Below are 25,166 nucleotides of genomic sequence, written 5' to 3'. Positions count from 1 at the left end.
AGAAGGGAAGTGACATCCTTAGAGTTATGCGTTATTAATTGAGACCATGTTCATCAGTAGGATGGATCAGAGCGAACGAGGTTATTTCCAAGACTGTTTCAGTTATCTGGGCCCTCACACCTTCACTGCTGAACTACCACAGCAGCCTTCCAGCAAGCTCCAACAGAACTTCGAAACTTTGAGTGTCCAGGCAGACAGCAAGATCAAGTGAAGTGTGCCAGGTGTAAGAAAACAAGCTGGTAGATGGCACTGCCTGACAGCCTCAGGCTGAGGACAGGAAGTTGCAAACTGAGGTGTTGCCTCTAGAAATGTCACTCTATGTCACTATACCTTCCAGTTTTATAAGGGAGGAGAGACCTCTGGATCCTTGTGTGAAACCTCTGCATTACACATGCTAGCGTCTGAATTCACATTTATGTAAACCTCCTGTGGTTGATGGAAACTGAGTTTACATTTATTGAAAGTTGCCAATGTTGATCACACTGCCAGCCTCTACTGTGCAGTCTCTTCCTCCATAATTACGGGAGCACGAATGCTGAGTGAATTTAATGTGATCCATGACAGCAGCTGCTGTAGCTTCTTCAGATATTGTACCTTTTGGAGTTCCCATTGTGGCTCAGCGGTTAACAAACCTGACTAGCATCCATGAGGACACAGGTTCAGTCCCTGGCCTCGCTCAGTGGGTTAAGGATCTGGCATTGCCGTGAGCTGTGGTGTAGGTTGCAGACGTGGCTCAGATCCTGTGTTGCTGTGGCATAGGCCAGAGGCTACAGCTCCCTAGCCTGGGAACCTCCATATGCCATGGGTACAGCCCGAAAAAGACAAAAAAAAAAAAAAAGATATTGGACCTTTTGCCTATAGTTTTTCAAGAACATTTGAGAGACAGATGGACAGACTGATTGACTGACTGACCAACCAGTCATCCAACCATCAATCTATTGTCAGATCAAAGCAGTTTTAAAGACCTGCCTATATACTCTGTCATAATGTACACAACATAGCTAGATTACCAGAATATTTAAGCATTTGTTTCTTATCATAGCTAAGTTTCCTATTATATGATACAAAAGCCATTGACAAATAGCCTTGTCCTCCACAATTGGCCTTGCCCTCTAATGGTAAGGACATACAGAGGATCTAGCAAGAATTTGCTGGTTTATATTTTTGCAGGACTGAGTTTGAGCATTGGTGATGTTGTATTCAGGTGAGAGTAAGGGATGCACCTATATAGGCTTGAACATTTTCCCCATAACCATTCTTTTTTTTTTTTTTTTCCTTTTTACAGCCTCACCTGCAGCATATGGAAGTTGCTGGGCTAGGGGTCAAATTGGAGCTGCAGCTGCTGGCCTACGCCACAGCCACAGCCACACCAGATCTAATTTACAGTGCACCTTGTGGAAATGCCAGATCCTTAACCCACTGAGCAAGGCCAGGGATCAAACCCACATCCTCACAGAGACTATATTAGGTTCTTAACCCACTGAGCCACAATGGGAATTCCCCCATAACCATTCTTAATGCCTGATTTTTTACAGTTTAGAGATTAACCACTTTTAACCATTCATTAACTTACTCAGTATTTATAATCATTTACTATATGCCATTTTACTGTGTGAAATGCAAAGGAAAGAAAGACAGTGAGTCCTGCTTTTGAGAAGCTCCAGTTTAATGTAAAAGGCAGGTGCATAAACGTGATCACAACCCAGTGAAATAAATGAAGGAGGAGGTATGAACTCTTTCCAACCAGACTTACCTTTCTTTACGTGATAAATGTGCCTTGGGGGAAAATAAAGGTTGGAAAACATTCCATTTTATTAATGAAATGACTTTAAATGTCTTAGAAAGTCTTAGGGCAAACTGCATAATTTATAGAGCACCTTGTCCAAAAACTAAGAATTTTCAGGCAGGAATGGGAGTTAAACCAAGAAGCCCTATGTGATGGCTCAGGTTGCATGCCTGAGCAGCCATATGGGCTCAGCACTTTCAAAAAATTCAAGGGAGCAGTATTTGAGGAAAGTAAATGTTTTTTTTCAATTTGGTTCCATAGATCTCTATTCATTTATGGCATGAATATGCATGCCAGCTATTGTATCAAGGACTAGGAAAACACAGCAGTAAAACTGATCACCACCAGCTCTACCCTCATGTATCTTACTTTAGCTGAAAGATTTGCATGTGATAATTTTCATTAGCTGGTCCAATTATGTCTTAACTGCATTCTGAGGTAAGTATTTAAAGGGCCAGTGAGTCTTACTTTTTCTTTATACTTTTAAATATATGTGGGATAAATTGAAAATATAATCTTTCCATGTATAAATATATAATTTTCCTTTTGGGAACAAGTGTTATTTTGGTTATGAGAAATATGAAAAAAATACACTTACTTGGAAATTCTATAATATTTGATATTTAAATTTGATTTATGATACTTATCTCTAAGAAACTTGGGGGAAAAAATGTGAGGAAGTAGATGCAACCTTTGTTTTGAAGTTAAAATCGTTTCTCTTATTTAGTTTGGTCAAAAAGTTTATATCATGCCTGCACCAAAGTATAACTTCTGAATAAGACTTAGAATCTGTGTTCAGATTAGAAGAACTGAGGTGAGTTCCTTGGCTTGCTAAATCTCGGGGTAACAACATTAGTTGATTTGGTTTGCTTTCAGGACACATGTAAATGGTATTACTGCAAGACAGTACTTAGCTAATACCTCCATTGGATTTATTTGTAGTCAGAAACTATTGTGGTGCATTCTTCAGGAGTTCCTTTATCTCTATGAAGGAAGATTCCTTAATGGTTATTCCTTATTGATCACTTGCTATAGACCAGGTATACTAGATGTTTTACTAGATATATTAATTCATTTAATCCTCACAATACCATGTAGTTAAAGTTATATATAATATATTGTATATTATACATTAATATATAATAGTTTTATTATATATGATATAATAAATTATATTTATTTAATTATATTGTATATAATGTTAATAGGTAATATATTATCTATTAATATATAATATCTATTATTATTATATATACCATACCACTTTACATATAAAGAAGCTGAAATTTAGAAAAGTTAATTAACTTGCTCCAAATCTTCAAATAACTGACTGAGTTAGCATTAGAATCAAGCCTGACTGATGCTGAAGCTACTTTCCACCAAGCTATGTCTCCTCCCAATCCTTTATGATTTTCAAGAGTTCTCCGTGAAAGGGAGATGTAATAATTGAATGAGAACATTTAGAGAAGAGTAGGATGGGAATCACCAAGATCAGAATTGTCCTTGGAAGCCTGGGGTATGCGTGATGCCTGTAGTCTGCAGAACAGCCACTGACCAGCAGGGAAAGGTTAATGGGGACAGGACTTTAGGTTGGCTCTTGGCCTCTGCATCCCCAACCACCATCCCCCCAGATACTGAGAGCACGTGGAACATGACCACAGGGCTGCTGAGAAATATGGGAATTGGGGCAGGTGAGGCAGAGCTAGGAGCATGATAGAAGACCAACTCTGAAAGAAGAGAACCGCATTCTAAGGGAAAAGGGACTATTTAAGCAAAAGATGACCCCAAAAAGTTCCCTAAAAGTTAGGGAGCCCAGAGAGAAATAGTAATTCCAAACCATTCTATTGGAATTGGGATTAAAGGGTCTCCTTGAAAGTTAATCTTGCTGGAGAAAAGTAGATGCTACAAGCTGTGGCCTCCTTGACAGCACCATCATCTTGGTTTGCAGATCCCTTAGTAGTCAGTCTCCAGTGTCATCTGACCTGTATTTGGTTATTTTAGTGCATTCTTTTCCTGTGTGTATATAGTCACAGTGACTACTTCAAACAGAAAAGTTCAGTAGGCATGTGTGGTGTATACGCTCAGACCTAGGCCATTGCCGTGAAGTGCCATTTTCATGGCAGGTTTGGAGATGTATTTCTTGGGTTAGATAAGTTACTGCTCATCTTTGTCTCATTTTATTTCTTTTTGGATGCACAAGTCCACATGTTGAATTCATTGAACTAACTTGTGCATGTGGGAGATTGGATTATGAAGCATGTGTTTCCAGCAAATGATGCAAAATTAGTTAAGTAAGGAGCTAAGGCACTCAGCCACTTCTTCAGTCTTAAGCAAGTATGTGACTAATAACTGAGTGAAAGATTTTTATTTAAAGCCCTGAAGGAAAAGCATGTTCATGTTTTTCAAATGTCTGTGACTTGGTGTTTAAATATTTAGTCTTTTAAAAATATTTTTGAAGAAATTTTTTGGCTGTGTATGCCCACAGCATGCGGAAGTTCCTCAGCTTGAACCCTTGCCACAGGAGTGACAACACTGGATCCTTAACCACTAGGCCACCAGAGAACTCCTGGGGAAATTTTTAGAATAAAGAAATGAACTAAGGATAATATAACACACCCATATTCCCACCACCTAGAATTAACTGTTAACACTTTGTCACATATTCTTTAAGATTTTATAATCAAAAAATGTAGTATTACAGATAAAGACAAAATTCTGACATACTGCCTCCCAGTGCCATTCTCTTCTTCCATCTTTCTAGTGATAACCTCTGTCATGAAACTAGTATTTTTCCAGTCTGCATATACATACATGTTTACATATATGTTTATATACACATGTAGGCATCTGTGAACAGTATTGTTTGGTGGGCACTTTTCCCATATATATGTACATATACATATATGTATATATATATGTATGTATGTGTATATATACACACACACATACACAAGGTGTATTATATACAAGGGAGCATACTGCGTGTATAGTAACAATAGTAGTGAACGTATATTGAGTGATTACACTGTGCCTGGAGCAGCACTTTTTCAGTGCTTTCACTGTCTCCATGTAGCCTGCACTGTTATTACTACCGTCTTTTTTAGGTGCACAGAGAGGTCAGATCAGGGTCGCACAGCTAATAAGTAGTGGAGCTGAGAATCCCACACTCAGGCTGTGGAGCCTGGGCACTAAGCCTAGTGGCCTCTTCACTCTGACACACTGCAGAATTCCTCACTCCTCCAATATCATGTTTCTCATACCCATAATTGTTGAATTCATACATCTAGTTTATTCCTCTTCACAGTTATACTATATTCCATTAAATGACTATGATATATGACCAGCATTGCACAGTGCCTCCAGCCTATAAAATACAAATAGTGAAAGCTTCTACCTCACAGGGTTGTCATGAGAATTAAATGGCTTAATTCAAATAAAGCAGGTAAAGGAGTTCCCCCATGGCTTAGTGGCTTAAGGATCCTACATTGTCACTGTTGTGGCACAGGTTCAATCCCTGGCCTGGAACTTTTGCATGCCTCTGGTGCAGCCAAATAAATAAATAAATAATCAATAAATCAGGTAGAGTAGTCCCTGTCATGAAGTAAGCACCCAATAAATGTTAGCTGTTAACTATTTGCTCTTATCATCTGGAAATGGGATCATTTCCATTATCCTATTATTAGGCTGTTTTCCGTTTTTCATTATTGCATATATTGCCACAGGGAAAAAAAAACCTGTGTCTAATTATAAAAATTTCTTCTGGATATCTCCCTAGAAGAGGAATGGATAGCTCACAGGTTATTGTGTGTTCACTTTTACCTGACACTGGCAAAGCCAGCTGTACCAATTTATATGCCCTCATACACTGTTTGGCAGTTCCCATTTCCCCATGGCCTTGGTAACAGTTGATATTGTCTGACTGTTAGACTTGCTAACGTGATGGATGAGAAATAGTATGTTGCTGAACTGATGAGATGGATGGGAAATAATACCATATTGTGGAATTGAATTTTCATAACAGCTTTATTGAGATGTGATTCACATACTGTAAAATTTATCCTTTTGAAAGTGTACAACTCTATGGTTTTTGGTACATTCACAAGGATGTGCAGCCATTGCAGCAATATAGTTTTAGGAGAAATCCCTTCCCCATTAGCAGTTACTCCCCATTCTCTGCTGCCCCCAGCATTGCAACTGGCTTCTTTCTTTTACTGTAATGAAATGGATATTTGATGGAGTTTCCATTGTGGCTCAGTGGTAACGAACCCCACGTATTCATGAGGATGCAGGTTCAATTCCTGGCCTTGCTCAGTGGGTTAAGGATTTGGCATTACCATGAGCTATGGTGTAGGTCACAGACGCAGCTCAGATCCCACATTGCTGTGGCTGTGGTGGAGGCCAGCAGCTGCAGCTCTGACTGGACCCCTACCCTGGGAACTTCCATATGCCACCAGTACAGCTCTAAAAAGCAAAACAAAACAAAAGGAATGGATATTTGAGGTTCATCCACAATAGTGTAGCATTATTAGTACTTCATTCTTTTTTATGGTCCAGTAATAGTCTATTGTGTTTGTCTATTTATCAGCTCATACAAATTTGGGCTATTTCTACTCTCGGCTACTTCAAGTAACACTGCTATAAACATTCATGTGTTAACTTCTATATGGATATATAGTTTCATTTTCTTGGGTATACATATATTTATATGCCTAGCAGTGGAATTGCTGGGTCACATGGTAACTACGTTTAACATTTCAAAAAGCTGCCAAACTGTTTTCCAGAGTGACTGTACCATTCTCTGGTCACATCAGCAATGTATGAAGACTTCAATTTCTTCACATCCTCACCTCTAACATTTGTTATTGTCTTTCTCTTTTTTTTGGCCTTGCCCATAGGATGTAGAAGCTCCCAGGCCAGGGATCAAACCCGCACCGCAGCAGTGACCAAAGCTGCTGCAGTAACAATGCCAGTTCCTTAAGCCCATTGCACCACAAGAGAAGTCCTTTATCTTTCTTTTTAATTCTAGCCATCCTAGTAGCAGTGAAGTGATATCTTGTGGTTTTGCTTTATATTTCTCTGATGACTGATGATGTGGAGCATCTTTTCATGTGCTTATGGGCCATCTGTATGTCTTTGGAGAAATGCCTATTCAAATCCTTTGCCTATTTTTTTAAATTGGGTCATCTGTCTTTATGTGTGTTGTTAAGAAATATTCACATATTCTGAATGCAAGTCCTTTATCAGATATATGATGTACAAATATTTTTCCCCATGCTGTGTGTTGTCTTTTCACTTCCTTGATGTGAATTGGTGAATTTGAATAGTGTTAAAAATTGTCTTCATCTTATCTGCTGAGTGGATCACAAGCCAGATAGCCTTGACATGTGCCCTAAGAGTACAGTGATTCTATTGAGTATTCCATAGATCAGAAACTGCTACACAGGTCACAAAAGCATAGACTTCCCAAGGGATCTATAAGAGCCTCTCAGCCAGTGAAGGAAATTCAGTTTCAACAACTCAGAAGAGAATTCTTCAGAGTTTGAACTTCTAAGGAAAAGTACTGAAAACCATTCAAATGGCTAATGGATTAACTCACCAGCATTTGGATTTTTGTTTAACCTGACCTCTTAATCTTTCTTCTTTCCTTTTCTGCTCCTTTCTTTCCCTCCCCTCCCCACTCCTTGTTTAAATTTCAGATTGAAAATGGCTCAGGAATCAGTCAGCAAGTTAACAGCAGAGAAAAAAGTGGAGACAAAGAAAATCAACCCCACGGCTAGTCTGGTGAGATGTGTTTTTCCATCACAACCTCAAGATTTTTTCATTATAACAGAGATGCACCTGAGAGTGGGTCTAAATTTAAAGGGTAAAGCTCAGAGAAATAGTATCCAGATCCTCGGTTCCCATGCCAGACAAGCACATGATAAGAAAGAACATCGGGAAGGACAGAGTGGGGAACAAAACACAGCTTTGTGTGTTTGCCCAGCAGATTTGAACAGGGTCATTTCCTGATAAACCAAATGTAGTTACCTGCCATTTCACATCCTTTCACCCTGTACCCCACGCCATGACCCCCCACATCTCAAAGCATCGTCCTCCTGCTATGTTCAAGCATTTTCACCTTCCCCTTCAATTCCTTCTCCCCATTAAAGAAAGAGGCAGGGATTATCCCCTTTTGATAGCTGGTAGAACTGAGATGCAGAAAGATATAGCCTACCTAGGATCACTTCACAAAGGGACAGCAAAAACCAGAACTAGATCATGGGAGCCCTGATGTCCCTCCCTGGGCTAGAAACTAGCAGGTGAGTGTGTCTTTCTAGATGTGAGGGGAAGCTGGCCTCCATCCTCCACCCTCCTGCTTTTAATACAGATCACAAGGAATTGCCATATTACAGCTAGACTAGCTAAACAAGTGCAGAGGTTCAAATCCCAGCTTACACTCACTAGTTGTAAAGCCTTAGTGAAGTTACGCTGCTGCTTTTTTCTTCACTAGTACTTTTGGCCAGCTGCTTTAAAGCCTTGGACAATCCAAGTAGGATATAAGTTATAAAGTGGGATTATTTCTGTTGATTGACTATGATGTTTTCATAACAACCCCATCAGCTTCTCAGTGAAAGTTAGGTGAGGTTGATGAGTGAGAAAATGGAGAAGTCAGGGCCATCTAGCTTGGTCAGGGACAGCCATGGTTAGCTCACGGAGTTCCTACCTGAATGGACACATCTTCTGTGCCCATTTGATGGTGTGTTCATTACATTCATCCATGTATGATTTTTGGTGGCAGTGTGCTCAACTCTGATTTTTGTCTTCCTCCCTCATTAGCCACTACACCTTTTCCCAGGCTCTTATTTGGGCCTCTAGCCTAACCTTTACAGCCAAGCCTTATTTCCAGTGGCAGAGAGAATGGACTCAGCCCTGTAGACAAAGGGGAAACTGTGTGTTGACTGTGGCCTTCTTTTATAGATGACCTCCACAGTGAGTAAGCTCCCAGTTGTGATCCTTGTCTTGTTAGGGTTGTTTGTTTTGGTGCTACTTTTGTTTTGTGGACATTAAGGACGAGCTTATAAACTGACTCCTGATTCAGTGTCACAAGGCAGGCATAGGATCCAAACCCAAGATAGGTGTTTAAAAATTATCTTAGATTTACCTCTAGGCCAATCGAGTGATTCTTCTGCAACATCACATCTCATAGATCACAAGCAGCTGAAGACTTATTCTCAAAAGTTATCTCTCCACACCTGCTCTTTCCAAAGGAGTGTACCTGTCCCATCTCTTTTTCAGCCTTCATTTGGTCCAACTTGAAGAGAAGACACACCCATCTCTACTGTGCTTAACATACTTACTTCTGTAAAGTCCTAGAAACAGCAAGAGTCTGTCTCTGTTTTGTGTACTCTTGTTGATCTTTCCAGCTGACTCTTGTGTCCCTCCGCATTCGAAGGCTGTCCCTGGGAAGGAAGCTTGGGAAGCAAGCTCAGGAAGAGCAGAGCAGACTCTGCAGAATGGAAGCATCTGCCATTCTGCACAGGCTAAATCTTGTCATCCACTGTTTTGCATAGCCTTCGTTCAGTTCTTCCAAGTTGATCATATGCAGACACAGTCAACTTGGAAAGAGTGATTTTTTTTTTGTCTTTTTGCCTTTTCTAGGGCCACTCCCGTGGCATATGGAGGTTCCCAGGCTAGGGGTCCAATTGGAGCTGTAGCCACCAGCCTACGCCAGAGCCACAGCAATGCTAGATCCGAGCTGTGTCTGTGACCTACACTACAGCTCACCGCAACGCCGGATCCTTAACCCACTGAGCAAGGCCAGGGATCGAACCCACAGCCTCATGGGTCCTAGTCGGATTTGTTAACTACTGAGCCATGACGGGAACTCCAAGAGTGATTTTTTTTTCCCTATCCATACTGCCTAGAAACTGTTCCTAAGGGCTGGAGTCTTTGAGTTCACACTTGTAGTGAGGACCTCTGTTGCAAAAAGCAAAAACAAAACACAGCATTCTGGCATTGTAAAGGCCAGTGTTTTAGGTGGATGTAGTTGGTCAGTTCGCTGGTTATTCATTTTGTCTGTGTGGTTTCAGGAGAGTAAGGTGACAGGTTGGGAGGGGCAGGAGGCTGAGGCTTTAGGGGAGAGAAAAAGGATAGAGATCCTCTCATTTCTGTGGCATTTGGTACAACTCTATTCAGGTTCCAGAACAACATTTGGGAAATGCATCAAAATTTGAGAAAGATAGGAGTTCCCGTCGTGGCGCAGTGGTTAACGAATCCGACTAGGAACCATGAGGTTGCGGGTTCAGTCCCTGCCCTTGCTCAGTGGGTTAACGATCTGGCATTGCCATGAGCTGGGGTATAGGTTGCAGACGCGGCTCGGATCCCGCGTTGCTGTGGCTCTGGCGTAGGCCGGTGGCTACAGCTCCGATTCGACCCCTAGCCTGGGAACCTCCATGTGCCGCGGGAGCGGCCCAAGAAATAACAACAACAACAACAACAACAACAAAAAAGACAAAAGACAAAAAAAAAATTTGAGAAAGATAAAAATTTAGAAAAATAAATAATAATAAACCCAACCTTTCTCTCAAACAACAGAAAGAAAGACTGCGTCAGAAGGAAGCCAGCGTGAGCACCAACTAAATGACACAGGAAAACGATGACAGCAAGACGTATGTTACATCACATATGCAAGATCCTTTGTAACACCAGTGCTGCAGGAAGGTCTTGAAAGATATGTCACCAAGTGTTTATTTTGCACATCTCTTTCTGAGGTCATCTGCAGTGAGCACCCGGTGCCTTCTTAAAGAAGTCCCTTGTTAAGCCACAGGAACAATGCAAAACTGTTTAACAAGTATTTGATAACTGTTTCCTGTAGCGATCCAAAGTCTGCTCTAAGACCAGAAGAATTACCCAGATTTTCCAGTTTCCTTTAAAAGCAGAGATTTCAACCTTTCTTACCCAAGCATGATATATGTAAGCTTGTGGCAGGAGAAGGAGCTTTTATGCCAGTTGCCTTGAGCAAGTTCAAGCCCAGGTCTTTGCACACTTATGGTTTGATTATTGGCCTTAATTTTTATCCTATCGCAGCAGGATCCTGAAGCGCCCTTTTCACCGAAAGTGTTGAAACTTATCAAAGCCACTTTTTTAAGAGGTCGAAGACTATTTCCTAAGCTTGAGAAATGGTTATTTATTTCCATTTTTTCATAATGAAAGGACAGAAAATGGACTTCTACATGGATGGAGAAGGGGGTTAAATAGCCATAAATTTCATCCTGGAGAACATATTGTGATACAGGGAGTTGGCATCAGCCATTGAGCGAGACCCATTCTTTTGTTTTCATATCAGTTCATTACAGACTCCTGGACCACTAGGGATTCGCCACCCCTTCTGTCCCAGAAGAAACTGTGATACCTGAGCCGGGACAGACTTGAGGTCAAAGCACCTGCTTGGACAAGTGACCCAGTATCATTCAGGGCATGTTTCACATGTCTGAGCGTCTGTGAGTAGATAATGCCACACTGACTGGCAGCTGAGCTGTACACCATGTTCTGCGACCGTGTGCAGCTGGAGACCCCTCCCATGAACCCCAAGAGGCAGTTTCTAGACAAAAAACCAAATGCTCTTCTCAGCTCTTTATCATGACCTTGACTGACAGCCATGTGACATACAGTGAGGCAGGAGTTTGTAATGTCAAAAAAGTTAGGGCAGAAAAAACATTCTTTATGTCAAAATGGAAAGAAGGCAATTATGTTACTATTGAACTTGGGGTGAAATAACATACTCAGACAGCTTTTTCTGACCTTGGAAGCCCGTGTGACTACTGCCTCTTGAGTCACAGGGAAACCACCTTGGACCTCTCTCCTGACACTCTTTCCTTCAGCTATCTATCACTTTTCAAATCTATCTTGGGAGGGGAAAAGAAAGGAGACTCGGGGTAAATTGAGATGAGGATCAAAGCTTATTAGGTTTCAGCCTTGATAGGGGGAGAGCTTTATCTCCTCCAGCTGGTGAAGGACAGAGATGAGCAGGTGCCATGTAGTCATCAGCCCCCTCAGGGACCCCATAATAGATTTATCCAATTAAAGTGGCCCTGTTCCCTAATACAGTGCCTATCCTGGGAATCAAGAATGCACAGTCAGGATCAGATCAAGTCATGAAGCCATATTCATGCAGGTGCTAACCACCTTTTCTAACAATTCAAATGAAAGGAATATAATAACATGGTTTGGTTCTTTTTCCCCCAAAATAAAAGTATGTGACAAGCAACATAGACGAGCTGATAAAAACTTACATGACTAAAAGAAGTTGCTTGTGAGCAAGATTTTTCATACTGCTTAGATTATCTTCATTTTCACTTGACCGTGAAGAAAAACCTAAGGAATTCTTCAATTTATACTTTCAGCCACCTGATGCTCTGTGACACTCCTTGTATTATTATCCTACAAAAGAAAAAGTGTCTGTTTGGCCCAGGCCTCGGGAATCAATTTTGAGTTCAGTGAGAGCAACATTAAGTCTAGATCCTTATGGCTCTTTAAAGATTTAATGGGAGAGAAGGGCAGGAGCCTCTCAGTGGGGTCCCAGTAGCCCACTTCAGGTCTCTAAGTGGGATGCTCACAAGAAAATCACTGGAGGAAAGAAGGGCTGTCACTTTATAAAAAAAGCATACTTTCGGGGAACCAGGGCTGAAGAATGACGAGTGGAAACACTGAATTTGAGAGTTAGCCAAATGCAACCCAAGTTGGATTTCATCCTAGTGGATAGACTAGAAATTGGGCGTAAAATACCTATCTCTAAAGAGATAAAAAGCTTGCCTCCCTTGCTTGGGGAAGCCTCGTGGGTCCAATGGAGCATTAGTGTATTCAGACACCATGGCAAGATCCCCATTATTCTCATCTGCATCGAGTTTGAATCCTATATCATGTATCGAGATGGCCCTCCTGAGTCCGCTCCTGGAGCACATCGTGCCTGCACCTTCATTTCTAACTTGACTTGATTCTTAGTAAAAGTTCCTAAGAATTTGTTCAAGGTGGGCCATATAAAACAACTCAGAGGCCCTGAGAATGATCCCTCCAAAATTCAGGCGAGATTGTTAACTACAACAGGTGTAATTAAACTTTTCTCGGGGAGGAAGTAGTTGGAGTACTGCTTGGCAGCTTGGGTGCTTTTGGCTAGCAGAGTTGAAGTGGCTGTTCTAAGCACAGCTCTGCCTGAATTAGAGGGCCAGTGGCCAATATTCCTGCTCTGCCTTTAGCCAGACATTCACACCTGGCTTACTAGTCAGACTTGGAGAAACCTTGACTTATAACAACATTGTCTCTTCCTAGCCAAGATTCATTAAGTCTGAGGACACGGAGGATAGCAGTTCAGATTCTTGCAGGAGTAACCAGCATAATCATTGAGTGCACTATATACAACATGAAAGCAGGATATTAACATGTTAGGTAAAAAACACGGGCCTCTGAGGCATCAACAATCAGGTTAGGAGGAGGTGTGCTATATGGCTTTTTTAACCCAAGAAGAAGCAGCTTATGGTGATGAAGAAAGGTGGCCAAGAAGAAATGGATGATATGATGATGGTGGAGGCCCGGGGGTCACAGGTGACGAACCTGCTACCCAACAGTTGCTTTTAAATCCTTGAGTTGATGTCTCTTTTAACATTCACTGCAACTACCTAGGAACTATAAAGAATTTCTGAAATCTAGGAAGTAGAATAAGGAGATCCAGTTGTGCTTTTCCATCTTTAAATGTTCTAGCAAAAAAAAAAAAATGGCAACATGGTTGAGGAATTGAATGTCAGATTGGGTGCTGGTCTCTGACCCCCCTCTTCTTCCCCATAAGGATAGTAGAAGCTGCACACCTGCTCAACCTCTCTTGGGCACCTCCTTTTCTCATTAGTACCATAAGGAAAGGCATTTCCTTAAATGAAAAAGTCACATGCTGCTGGTAGAGAAACCAGGAGGAAACAAAGGAAGCAATAAACTCTTTGGTAGTATTGGAAACCTCCAGCAAGATGAAGAAGTCATTCGTCTGGTCCTTCCAGACTGGATGTAGAAGACCATGACCGGATGTAGCAAAAGAGATAAGTACGTGTATTTTGGGTAAAGATCTGCTTGTTGGACTGCTATCTCTAGAGGATACCACCTGTATGGTAGGATTATCATTTCACTTCCATTCTTGCTTTATTGAATATTGTATTTTCTCATTTCAACTTTCTTGCCTGGTGTCATTGATGCAGGTCACCATAGATAGCAGCATAGCAGATAGCACCCAGCCAGCCTACAAAGGTGAATTAGTGGTGCAGACCTACAGGCTCTTCCTCAGTAACCAGACTGTGATGTTACCTTGGGAACCTCTTCATTCCCTGACATTCTAGATTGGTCTCTTTGGTAGTACTGCTCCCCTCCCCAAACAAAGATGAAACCAGTTTGGGGCTTTCTGAGTCAAGGGGAAGGAAGAAGTCCAAAACAACAACAACAACAAAAATACAGCTTCCCTCCCCCTAAAATGTCTGATGCAAGTATCAACTACCCAATTTTATAAATTAGTTTAAATTCTCTAAAAATTGCTAACAAGAACTCTTCATTAAATTTGAGCTTCATTTTTCTTTGATTCTGACTGTCCTAATCAGAAAAAAAAAAAATGACCAAAAGGTGGAAGGGAAAGAAAAAGCATCAGCAGACTTGGCAATCCACACATTAATTCCTGTATCCCAGAAAAAGGAAATATTGTGAAACCCAGTGTTGTAGAAGCCTTGTACACTAAGAATTTGAACAGCTGTAAAGGCTGATGCATGTAGACAAAGTAAGGACTGTCTACTGCCCACTTGAGACTTCAGCCTAAACCAGATGTTTTTTAGAGTGTGGAATCAAGAGAGTCAAGAGAGTCAAGTGTTTCTCTGAACAGTTTATTTTTGGAAAAGGCCCATACAAAGAGAAGTGGTGTGATATAGTAGAAGTGCTACACCATGAAAGTGTCCTTTCTCTGTTTCTCTCATAAGAGCAGTTTATAAATGTATGGAACATCCAAAAAACCATAAATACCACATTTCATGTTACGCTTTTACCCTAAGAACACAACTGAAGAGAGTGGATTGAATATAGAAATGAACTTTCATTCACGTCAACTACTTTGTTATCCTAAAGAAACCTGCGCAAGAGAAACAAGTCCATGTGGCCAGACTTATAGTACTTGAAACAAATGGCTAGTTTTTAACCTTTCCAAACTGCAAATAACCTGTTGGACCTATTTCCATTTTCCAGATATGGAGAGAGGCAGTCTGGCTGCTTGGAGCCTTGTCTCTTATTGGTGCAGAAGTCACTTAAAGGTACCTTTAAAAACAGGCCTCAGTGGGTCTGGCTTATTTAGAATCACATAACTGTGTTTATAACTCCATTAATGATTGAATCCAGGCATCAACTGGGCTCAGTTACACAACCGTATGTGCCTGAGAGGTTCATGTTGTGTCATTTCTGTAGACCCATAAGTTACTGACACCTAGCTAGAGGCACTGAATTTTAGTTTCATGGTTCTTCTTTTCCCCTCCCAAGGGGTGGGCAATCTACCAAACCCTCCCAGATTAGTGCTTTGCTGAGAAGTAGTGAATTCAAGAGAGTATACGCCAGTTCAGTAGCCTTCTTTGTTCCAAGACCCTTCATCAACACAGTGATATAAACTTAGCCTTTGAGGAATTTGTGGAGGTGACAACTTACTTGGAAATGTGAAGAGATGAGAATGGCAGCAAGCTAACTCTGTCCAATGGGGGCATGCAGGTTCTGCCAACAAAGAGATCAGGGAAGGAAATCAAGCCTCATTCAGCAGTTCATCCTGTCATCAGTGGAATTTACTGGATTCATTTCCTCTCTATCCCCAGCCCTTCCCCCAACCTCGCTGGTGATAAACATAACAGAGGACCTTTTTCTTCTCGTCTTCCCCTCTCTGGTATGACAGTTCATTTTAGTCAGAGCTTAAGCAAACTCTTGCATATTATGTCTATGAGATACTTGTTTGTGTGTATCTTCTTCACACTATGATCTTGGGAAGACTGATTTGATCTCAGTTTTTTATATGAGAGTGGAATAGCCATTAATTTCTTCTACATCGCATATGCTCATGGAATTTTCTATTTTTTAATCTTCTCTTAAATTAAGAATCTCTATCTCCTTTTCTGAAAGCTGATTCATAGGCTTCTCTGGGCTATATATTTTTTTAATGCTTTGTGTGCCATTTAATAGCACTGGGATGGCAATATGCACATGAGCCCACAATTCCCCACAGCAGTTTGGGATTCTTTTCCATGGGGTAAACAACCTTCTGCCACCCTTAGGCTGTCTTGTAAGTTGAGCATTTCCCTCAATTCTACCTTTGGAGACATCCAGGGGTTCTCTTGTCTTTGACACAGTGAGAATGTCTTCAAAGAGAATGAATACTTCTCCCCCATGTAGAGTGTGAGCTGCCAGTGTGTTGCCCTATACTTAACATGTCAAGTCAGAAATAAAATGGTTTCAGGCATGTGTTCCCAGTGGTTTGTCATCATCTTTGGCCAAGTCGTGCATACTTTCCTTCCTTATTCTCTTCTAGGGCTTGCTTCCATCCTTGTCTCATGAAACAAATATATTTTTGTTTATTCATCTTGGTCAGCTTTCCAAAATGAGTGGCTAGTCCCATAGACCCCTGGGTATAAGGGATATTACTCCAAACCTCCCCATGACATGGATGATAGGTGAGATCAGGAATGCTCAGCTCTTTGGGAACTCTCTGGATGGATTTTGAATTCCAGGTTTCTGTGAGATGTGTAAAAACAGGTATATAGCATACAAAGATTGTGCTACTCTCCCCAGTAAGAGATTATGGGCTTCAAAAACTTTACATTTTAGATAGGTTTGAGTGAACTATGAATAGCTCTTTTTTTCCCCCTTCTTGGCAACTTGTCCCTGGCTAGAATCTTATTTCTTCACATCTGAGCACCAAGGCATAAAGAAAGTGGTGTCAACCCACTGCGACTACACACTTCATAATCTTCTAAAGATGACCATTTCCCTTGGAAACAAATCCATGGGGGAGGGGGAAGTCTAGTGACCATTCTTGGGTAAAACGCATAGGATGGGGGGGGGGGTCCACCAAGGGATAGGTCTCTTCCAAATAGTAATTTTACATTTTTTCACTTTCATAAGACACAAATAATATGACCCTACTGTTAGAAGGATATATACATCTTTGAAGAATATAAGCAAAAAAAGGACTTCCCTTTGTAGAAACAATCGATATTGCCAAAAAGGCAGAAGCTTTTAAAATTAGAAATTGGATAATTTTTAAGATTCTTTAGAGAAAACACATAATTGATTCATCGTAGTCTTTTCCTTTCTTTGAGTTTTAATTTAGACCATCATGGGAAGAGGAGCAGCCCTGGACTTTGATTTAGGGGATTGTGCTTTGGCCTGGAAAATCATTACTGGCCTGAATGCCCAGAACCTAAGTGAAATCAGTCAGCATCCTAATAGGAATCAGGCCTAACAGAAATGTAAATTATTTCAGGTCCTTTAGGGTTTAATTTTCTTAGCAACACCCTGGGTCCTTGCTTCCTAAAATTAATTCGACCCGTGCAGTTAGGTATCTTCATTTTGCCTTGTGAGATTGCAAGCAATGGCGTGATGGAGAAAAAACAGGAGATGGGGGAGAAGGAAAATTTGAACACGGCCAGGGTGCAAGATTTTGCTAATGGAGTGCATTTTTAGGGAGTTGGTGACCATTCCTGTGGTTGCATCATGGGCAGCCTTTCAGCAGAAGCTGAAGGCACATGTGTAAGAGCAAGGAAGGTGCCCAGTATCTCATACTGGTCCATACCTGACACTATGCTGGAAAAGTAGGTACTGCAGTCAACCTGGCCTGTGTTTGCTGCAATGACGCCATTAAACTGCAGATTCATTTCCATGGGGTCAGTTATCCCTGGAACTTCCTGTTAAAAGTCTCATTGGCATATAACTTCATTTCACTTGTCTCCTTTCAGAGCTTCTGCATCAACCTCCCCTTCTTTTATACCCCACAGCTATTTTTCCTCACTTCCGCTTTAGCTTCTCCCGGACCCATCTTTCCCTACCCCTTCCCATCCCTAGACACCTGAATGTCCCCTGAGTTCTCTTGCTCTCACTACACACACACACAAACACACACACACGCAGGCACGCACGCACGCTGTGCCCCACTCCCCAGCCCTTTGGACAGGAGCTCTGCTGTCACCAAGGGAGACACAGCATTGCGACTGTCTCCTGTTAATGTCAGCAGCACCTCATCACTTAGGCAAAGAGGAAAATCCATAAAAGAGATGGAAAATTACATTTCTCTCTTTTTTTTTAATTTTGTGCTACTTTAAGAAGGTTGAGGAGAGGGGGTGGCTCCAGTCCTTCTCAATTTCTCAGAGATTTTTTACTTTAAAACTGTCCAATTATGACCATTCTTTTGGTAAATTGTTAATCAGTCCAGGTCTGGTAAATTTTTAATCAGTCCAGGTCATCCACTAAGATGCATCAGACCCAAGTTTTGAATCTCAAGTAACTTTTCTGTGCTCTCCTGGACAAAGTGACTTAATTCTGTGCAAACACTTTGAATCATTGGCTTTTTATTGCCCCTCAATTCTTAAGACTACTCATTGTTCAAACATCTTCACAAATCTGGATCAGGATGTTGACAATCTGTGGTTATTTTCAGATCAAGAGTAACTATTACACTCTTGAAAGCACTTAAAAAGAAAATAGAAGCATGTCCATTTGACTTTGAAAAAATTTTGCTTTTCTGAATATTAGACCAATCTGTAGATGTACTTTTAAAGGATTTAAGCAACAATGAAGACAGTTTGAGAAATGAGAAGGCACTTTAAAGACATGAAACCTTACATTATATGCTCTTGGATATTTTTTAATGTAATAAGCTAATTGGATTCAGGTATTTTTTTCCCTTTAAATTTTTAAAAATATTTCTAATTTGTTTGCATATTTAATTTTGTCAAAGCTGAGAATTGCTTGTTAGTTGAATATGTAAATGTCATTCGCAAACCAAATGAAGTATTTATTTTTAAAAAGAAAGGGTGAAGGAACCAATATTGATTTGTACATAATGAAAATATGTGTGTGTGTATATATATTTTCTTCCTTGACACTACTTTGTCCCCACATCAAGTGTATTTTTATATATAATATATATTGGTTAGAAAGTGTAGATTGTCTTTTCAAAGAATTCTATCTCTATGATAGATTGTATTTATCCTAATCTGTTGATACTTCTGTTAATTTAAGAGATAGAACTCTATTTTTTTGGAATTTGCAGAGAACTGCATTCATAGCTTCCAGTTGTAAATATGCTAAGGGTATTTTAATAAATCTTGGTTTCATGTCTGTCTGGTGTACAGTGCAGATTTGTTTACAGGAGGCCTTTAAGATAGTAACCCAACAGTACTCTAATGTGGAGAATACCAGTCATCTCTAACTTGTTACTGCTCAAGTGCAGCATTACTGCTGAGCTGTAAGAGCCAGGTAAGTCCATCATTCTCATTTTCTTCTTTCTGCCCTGTGGGTTGGCATTCAAGGCTAACACTAAACAGACAAATCCAGCCAAGGCTGGTCTCAGCTACAATCACCCCCAGAGCAACACTGCCTGAATACCAATTGCCCAAGGTGGGGGTATGGGTTGGCAAGCCACAAGGATTGGTGACTTCCTGTTATAGGTTGGTAAACAACAGAGTAGAGAAACAGAACAGAAATATCATGATACTGTATTCTAACACTGAGCACAAGGTATGGATTCTTTTCAAGCAGTGTTAAGACATAGGCAGGTATTTATGAAAAAACTAAAAACCTTTCAGCAAAGAAACTCTTCTGTTAAATGATAGTGTGATAGTATTTTTTAACTGATTGATTTGTTCAATATTCCTGAGTGCCGTGCACTCTCAAGTTCTAGAAGTTTGCTGAAACAGGCCCCAATGTGTATAGATATATTTAATGATCAGACATAGTTATTATCTCGGGAGACATTTCATGACTAGGAAGTCTTCTAAATCAGAGTCTTAGAGCTGTACAAGTCTTCAGACATTGGATAAAAATCTCCATTTCACAGAATAAAAACAACTAAAATTCGAGGGACTTGCTGAAAGTCACATTCAGTAAATATATCAAGGCTAGAATCCAGATCTCCTGACCCCCAAGGCCAAAGCCCTCCCCACTGCTCAAGTCACTCATCATATTTAACCCTTTTCTTCAAAAAACTCCATTATGGAGAAATGTTCTAGAGCTGTTATTTATTTATTTATTGTCTTTTTTTAGGGCTGCACTTGGGGCACATGGAGGTTCCCAGGCCAAGGGTCTAATCAGAGCTGTTGCTGCCTACCTACGCCAGAGCCACAGCAACACCAGATCCAAGCCACGTCTGCAGCCTACACACAGCTCACAGCAATGCTGGATCCTTAACCCACTAAGTGAGCCCAGGGGTTGAACCCGCAACCTCATGGTTTCTAGTCGGATTTGTTTCTGCTGTGCCACAATAGGAACTCCTAGAACTGTTATTTAGAAAGTAGGGTCCAGATGCCCCTAAGGTTTTGGAAAAACCATTTTTAAAGTTGTGCTCTGAATTAAAGGACCTAGGTGAGGGCTCGTGTATTCTAATCACCTAGGGAAAATATTCCACCTTACAAAGAATCTCCACTTGGCTTTCACTGAGATGTACTCTTCCTTGCTGAGCATGGTTATACCTGTTGAATTTTTAAGTATACATCTTTGCCTCTTGTCCAAGTATGCTGATGGTCCAACTGACAAGCCATAAATTCCCAAGATTAAATGCTCCCCTTTAGAGTCTAGCTGCATGCTTTCACCTGGCTATGATGTATTCGTGGAAATAAGATCTTAGAGTTGCCTCCAAAGGCACCAGCCATGCCTGCTTGAATGCCTCCAAGTCTAAGTCTTCTTGAAGTAATGTTTGCTTCATGCCTATCATTGCGTGAGGATGAAAGGTAAGATAAGGTAATGTTATAGTTATCAACTGCTGCATAACAAAATATCCCAAAATTCAGTGGATTAAAGGAACCATAATCACTTATTATTTTTCATAGTTTTTGTTAGTTTGAGACGAACTCAGCTGGACAGTTCTCACCTGGACTCTTGTAGGGTTTTAGTGCTCTATCTGTTGGGTCTGTAGTCATCTGGATGGCTGGAGCATGGACCTCCACAGTGGATGACTCATTGGCTGGCAAGTTGTTTCTGGCTCTAGGCCGAGGGACTCAGTTGCTCTCTCCCTACAGGGATGCTTGAGTAACCCAAGGTGAAACATGTAACTCTTTGTGACCAAGGCTTAAAAGTCACTTTGATCGTATTCTATTGGTTGAGGCATTTATGAAGTTCTGCCCAGGTTGAGGGAAAGGGGAAAAAGAACCCACCACCTGATGGAGGAATGTCAAAACCACACTAAAAGAAGAGCATGTGAAGTAAAAAATATATTGATGCAACCATCTTTGGATAATACAGTCTATCTGTATCTTGCCCTATTCTTTCTATCTGATTTTGTTCTTATGTATGTTGTAAAACTACACTTTAGATTTTTTTTTTCAAAAATTTGCCTGTTTTCCCCAAATCTTCCTTCCCTCTGCCTGCATATCAGAGTACAGAAGTGTTTGTCTTGTTCCTCTGAATGTGGGCATTCTTTTTTATTATTATTGAAGTATATTTGTTTTACAATTTCACGTTTGTTTCAGGTATACAGGATAGTGATTAGTATTTTTGCAGATTATATTCCATCATGGCTTATTACAAGATAATGCATTATACCTTAAATCCTTGTTGTTTATTCATTTTATATATAATAGTTAATACCTGTTAATTGTATACCCCTAATTTGTCCCTCCCACTCCCTTTTCCCTTTGGAAACCACAAGTTTGTTTTCAGTATCTTTGAATCTGTTTCTGTTTTGTATATACAATCATTTGTATTTTTTAGATTCCACATATATATGAAATCATATAATATTTGTCTTTATTTCACTAGGAAAAATATTCTCTAGGTCCATTCACATTGGTACAAATGGCAATATTTTATTCTTTTTATGGCCGAGTAATATTCCTCTGTGTGTGTGTGTACACATTTTTTAAATCCAAATGTCTGTGGATGGGTACTTGGGCTGCTTCCATGTCTTGGCTGTTATAAATAGTGCTGCTGTGAACATTGGGGTCTATGAAGATTTTCAAATTAGAGTTTTCTTTTTTTTCAAATATATACCCGGGAATGGAATTGCTGGATCATATGATAGTTCTATTTTTAGCTTTTTAAGGAAACTCCATACTATTTCCCATAGTGGCTGCACCAATTACATTCCCACAAACAGTATACAAAGGTTCCCTTTACTCCACATCCTCCTCAACATCTGTTATTTGTAGAGTTCTTTTTACCTTTTATTTTTTCTACTGTACAGCATGGTGACCCAGTTACACATATATGTATACATTATTTTTTGTCACATTATCATGTTCAATCATAAGTGACCAGACATAGTCCCCAGTGCTCCACAGCAGGATCTCATTGCTAATCCATTTCCAAAGGCAATAGTCTGCATCTATTAACGCCAAGCTCCCAGTCCATCCCACTCCCTCCCCCTTGGCAACCACAGGTCTATTCTCCAAGTCCATGATTTTCTTTTCTGTGGGAAGGTTCATCTGTAGATTTTTTGATGATAGCCATTCTGACCAGTGTGAAGTGGTATCTTGTTGTTTTGATTTGCCTTTCTCCCATAATTAACAATGATGAGCATGTTTTCATGTGCCCAATTAACCATCTGTATGTCTTCTTTGGAAAAATATTCAAGTTTTATGTCCATTTTTTAAAATTTATTTATTTAAATTTTTTTTCTGCTGTACAGCATGGGGACCAAGTTACACATACATGTATACATTTTTTTTCCTCCCATTGTTCTGTTGCAGTGTAAGTATCTAGACGTAGTTCTCAATGCTACACAGCAGGATCTCATTGTAAATCCATTCCAAGAGCAATAGTTTGCATCCAATAACCCCAAGCTTCTGATCCCTCCCACTCCCTCCCTCTCCCCCCCAGCAGCCACAAGTCTATTCTCCAAGTCCATGATTTTCTTTTCTGTGGAAATGTTCATTTGTGCTCTATATTAGATTCCAGTTATAAGTGATATCATATGGTATTTGTCTTTGTCTTTCTGGCTTATTTCACTCAGTATGAGAGTCTCTAGTTCCATCCATGTTGCTGCAAATGGCATTATGTCATTCTTTTTAATGGCTGAGTAGTATTCCATTGTGTATATATATACCACATCTTCCTAATCCAATCATCTGTCAGTGGACATTTGGGTTGTTTCCATGTCTTGGCTATTGAGAATAGTGCTGCAATGAACATGCAGTGCATGTGTCTTTTTTAAGGAAACTTTTGTCTGGATATATGCCCAAGAGTGGGATTGCGGGGTCATAGGATAGTTCTATGTATAGATTTCTAAGGTATCTCCAAACTGTTCTCCATAGTGGCTATACCAGCTTACATTCCCACCAACAATGCAGGAGGGTTCCCTTTTTATGCCTATTTTTTGATTGTATATATATATATACATATATATATATATATATATATATAGAGAGAGAGAGAGAGAGAGAGAGGTTATGAGCTGTTTTATATATTATGGATTTCAAACCCTTGTCAACTGCATCATTTGCAAATATTTTCTCCATTCTGTGGGTTGTATTTTCATTTTACTGAAGGTTTCCTTTGCTGTACAAAAGCTTTTAGGTGTAATTAGGTCCATTTGTTTATTTTTGCTTTATTTCTTTTGACTTGGGAGACTAAGGCAAGAAAATATTGCTGTGGTTTATGTCAAAGATGGCTTAGCCTATATTGTCTTCTAGGAGTCTTACGGTTTAGGTCTCCATTTAGGCTTTAATCCATTTTGAGTTTATTTTTGTATATGGTGTGAGCGAATGTTCTCATTTCATTGTTTACATGTGACTGTTTTCCCAGCACCACTTGTTGAAGAGACTGTCCTTTCTCCCTTGTATATTCTTACCTCTTTTGTAATAGATTGACTATAGGTTTTGGGGTTTATTTCTATGATATTCTGTCCCACTGATCTATGTACCTGTTTTTGTGCCAATTCTACACTGTTCTGATTATTGTAGATTTATAGTGCACTCTAAAGTCTTGAAGGGTTATCCCTTCGGCTCTGTTCTTATTTCACAAGAGTGCTTTAACAGTTTAGGGTTTCTTGCTCCATACAAGTTTTAGGATTATTTTCTCTAGTTCTGTGAAAAATGTCCTGGATATTTTGATAGGTATTGCATTAAATCTGTAGATTGCCTTGGGTAGTATGGCTATATAGTCTCTCTCTCTCTCCGTCTTTATGTTTTTTTCCTTTTTAGGGCTGCACCCATGGCATATGGAAGTTCCCAGTCCAGGAGTCAAATTGGAGCTGTAGCCACCAGCCACAGGCACAGCAGTGCAGGATCTGAGCCCTGTCTGTGACCTACACCACAGCTGAAGAGAGCACTGGATCTTTAACCCACTGAGTGAGGCCAGGGATCAAACCTGAGTCCTCATGGATACTAGTCAGGTCAGTACCACTGAGCCACAACAGGAACTCTGCGTATGGCTATTTTAATAATGGTAATTTTTGCAGTCAAAGAGCACAGAATATTTTTCCATTTTTTTCTATTTCTTTGAATCACATTCAGTTTTCTTCATTAATATTTTATAGTTTTCAGCATATGTCTTTCACTTCCTTGGCTAAGTTTATTCCTAGGAATTCTGTTTTATTGATGTGATTTTAAATGGGATTTTTAACTCTCTGATAGTTCATTATTAGTATTGTAGAAATGCGACAGATTTCTGTATATTAACCTTGTATTCTGCAACCTTGCTGAATTCATTTATTCTAATACTTTTGGAGTGGAGACTGTAGGGATGTCTATAGAGAGTATGATGTCATCTGTGAATAGTGACAGTTTTACCTCTTCTCTTCCAATTTGGATACCTTTTATTTCTTTTTCTTGTCTGATTACTGTGACTAGGGTTTCCAATACTATGTTAAATAGAAATGACAAGAATGGGTATCCTTGTCTTGTTCCTCAATTAATCAGGAAGACTTTCAGCTTTTGACCATTATGATATTTGCTGTCAGTTTGTCATAAATGGCCTTTATTGAGATATAGTCCCTCTATACACACTTTGATGAGTTTTTTTTTTTTTAACATGAATGGATATTGAATTTTGTCAAATGCTTTTTCTGCATCTGTTGGGATGACTGTTTTTGTCCTGCCTTTTGTTAATGTCATGTATCACATTGATTGATTTGTGTATATTGAACCATCATTGAGATCCTGGAATAAATCCAGCTTGATCATGGTGTATGATCCATTTTATG

General features: G+C 40.0%; 1 protein-coding gene across 1 annotated transcript in view; it reads left to right on the top strand.

Annotated features, from left to right (window-relative positions):
• The window catches only part of FMN1 (formin 1), a 312,788-nt gene extending 294,071 nt beyond the window's left edge, over positions 1-18,717 (top strand). The window contains exons 16-17 of the mRNA XM_047766795.1: positions 7,483-7,567; positions 10,361-18,717. Coding sequence (XP_047622751.1) covers positions 7,483-7,567; positions 10,361-10,405 — 130 coding nt within the window. The 3' untranslated portion in view covers positions 10,406-18,717. The remainder of the gene's footprint in view (positions 1-7,482; positions 7,568-10,360) is intronic.
• The last annotated feature ends 6,449 nt before the right edge of the window (positions 18,718-25,166 follow it).

The sequence above is a fragment of the Phacochoerus africanus genome, chromosome 2, assembly GCF_016906955.1.
Source record: "Phacochoerus africanus isolate WHEZ1 chromosome 2, ROS_Pafr_v1, whole genome shotgun sequence".
NCBI lineage: Eukaryota > Metazoa > Chordata > Mammalia > Artiodactyla > Suidae > Phacochoerus > Phacochoerus africanus.
The sequence above is the reverse complement of the archived record's forward strand: the minus strand, read 5'-3'. Positions and strand labels throughout refer to the sequence as shown.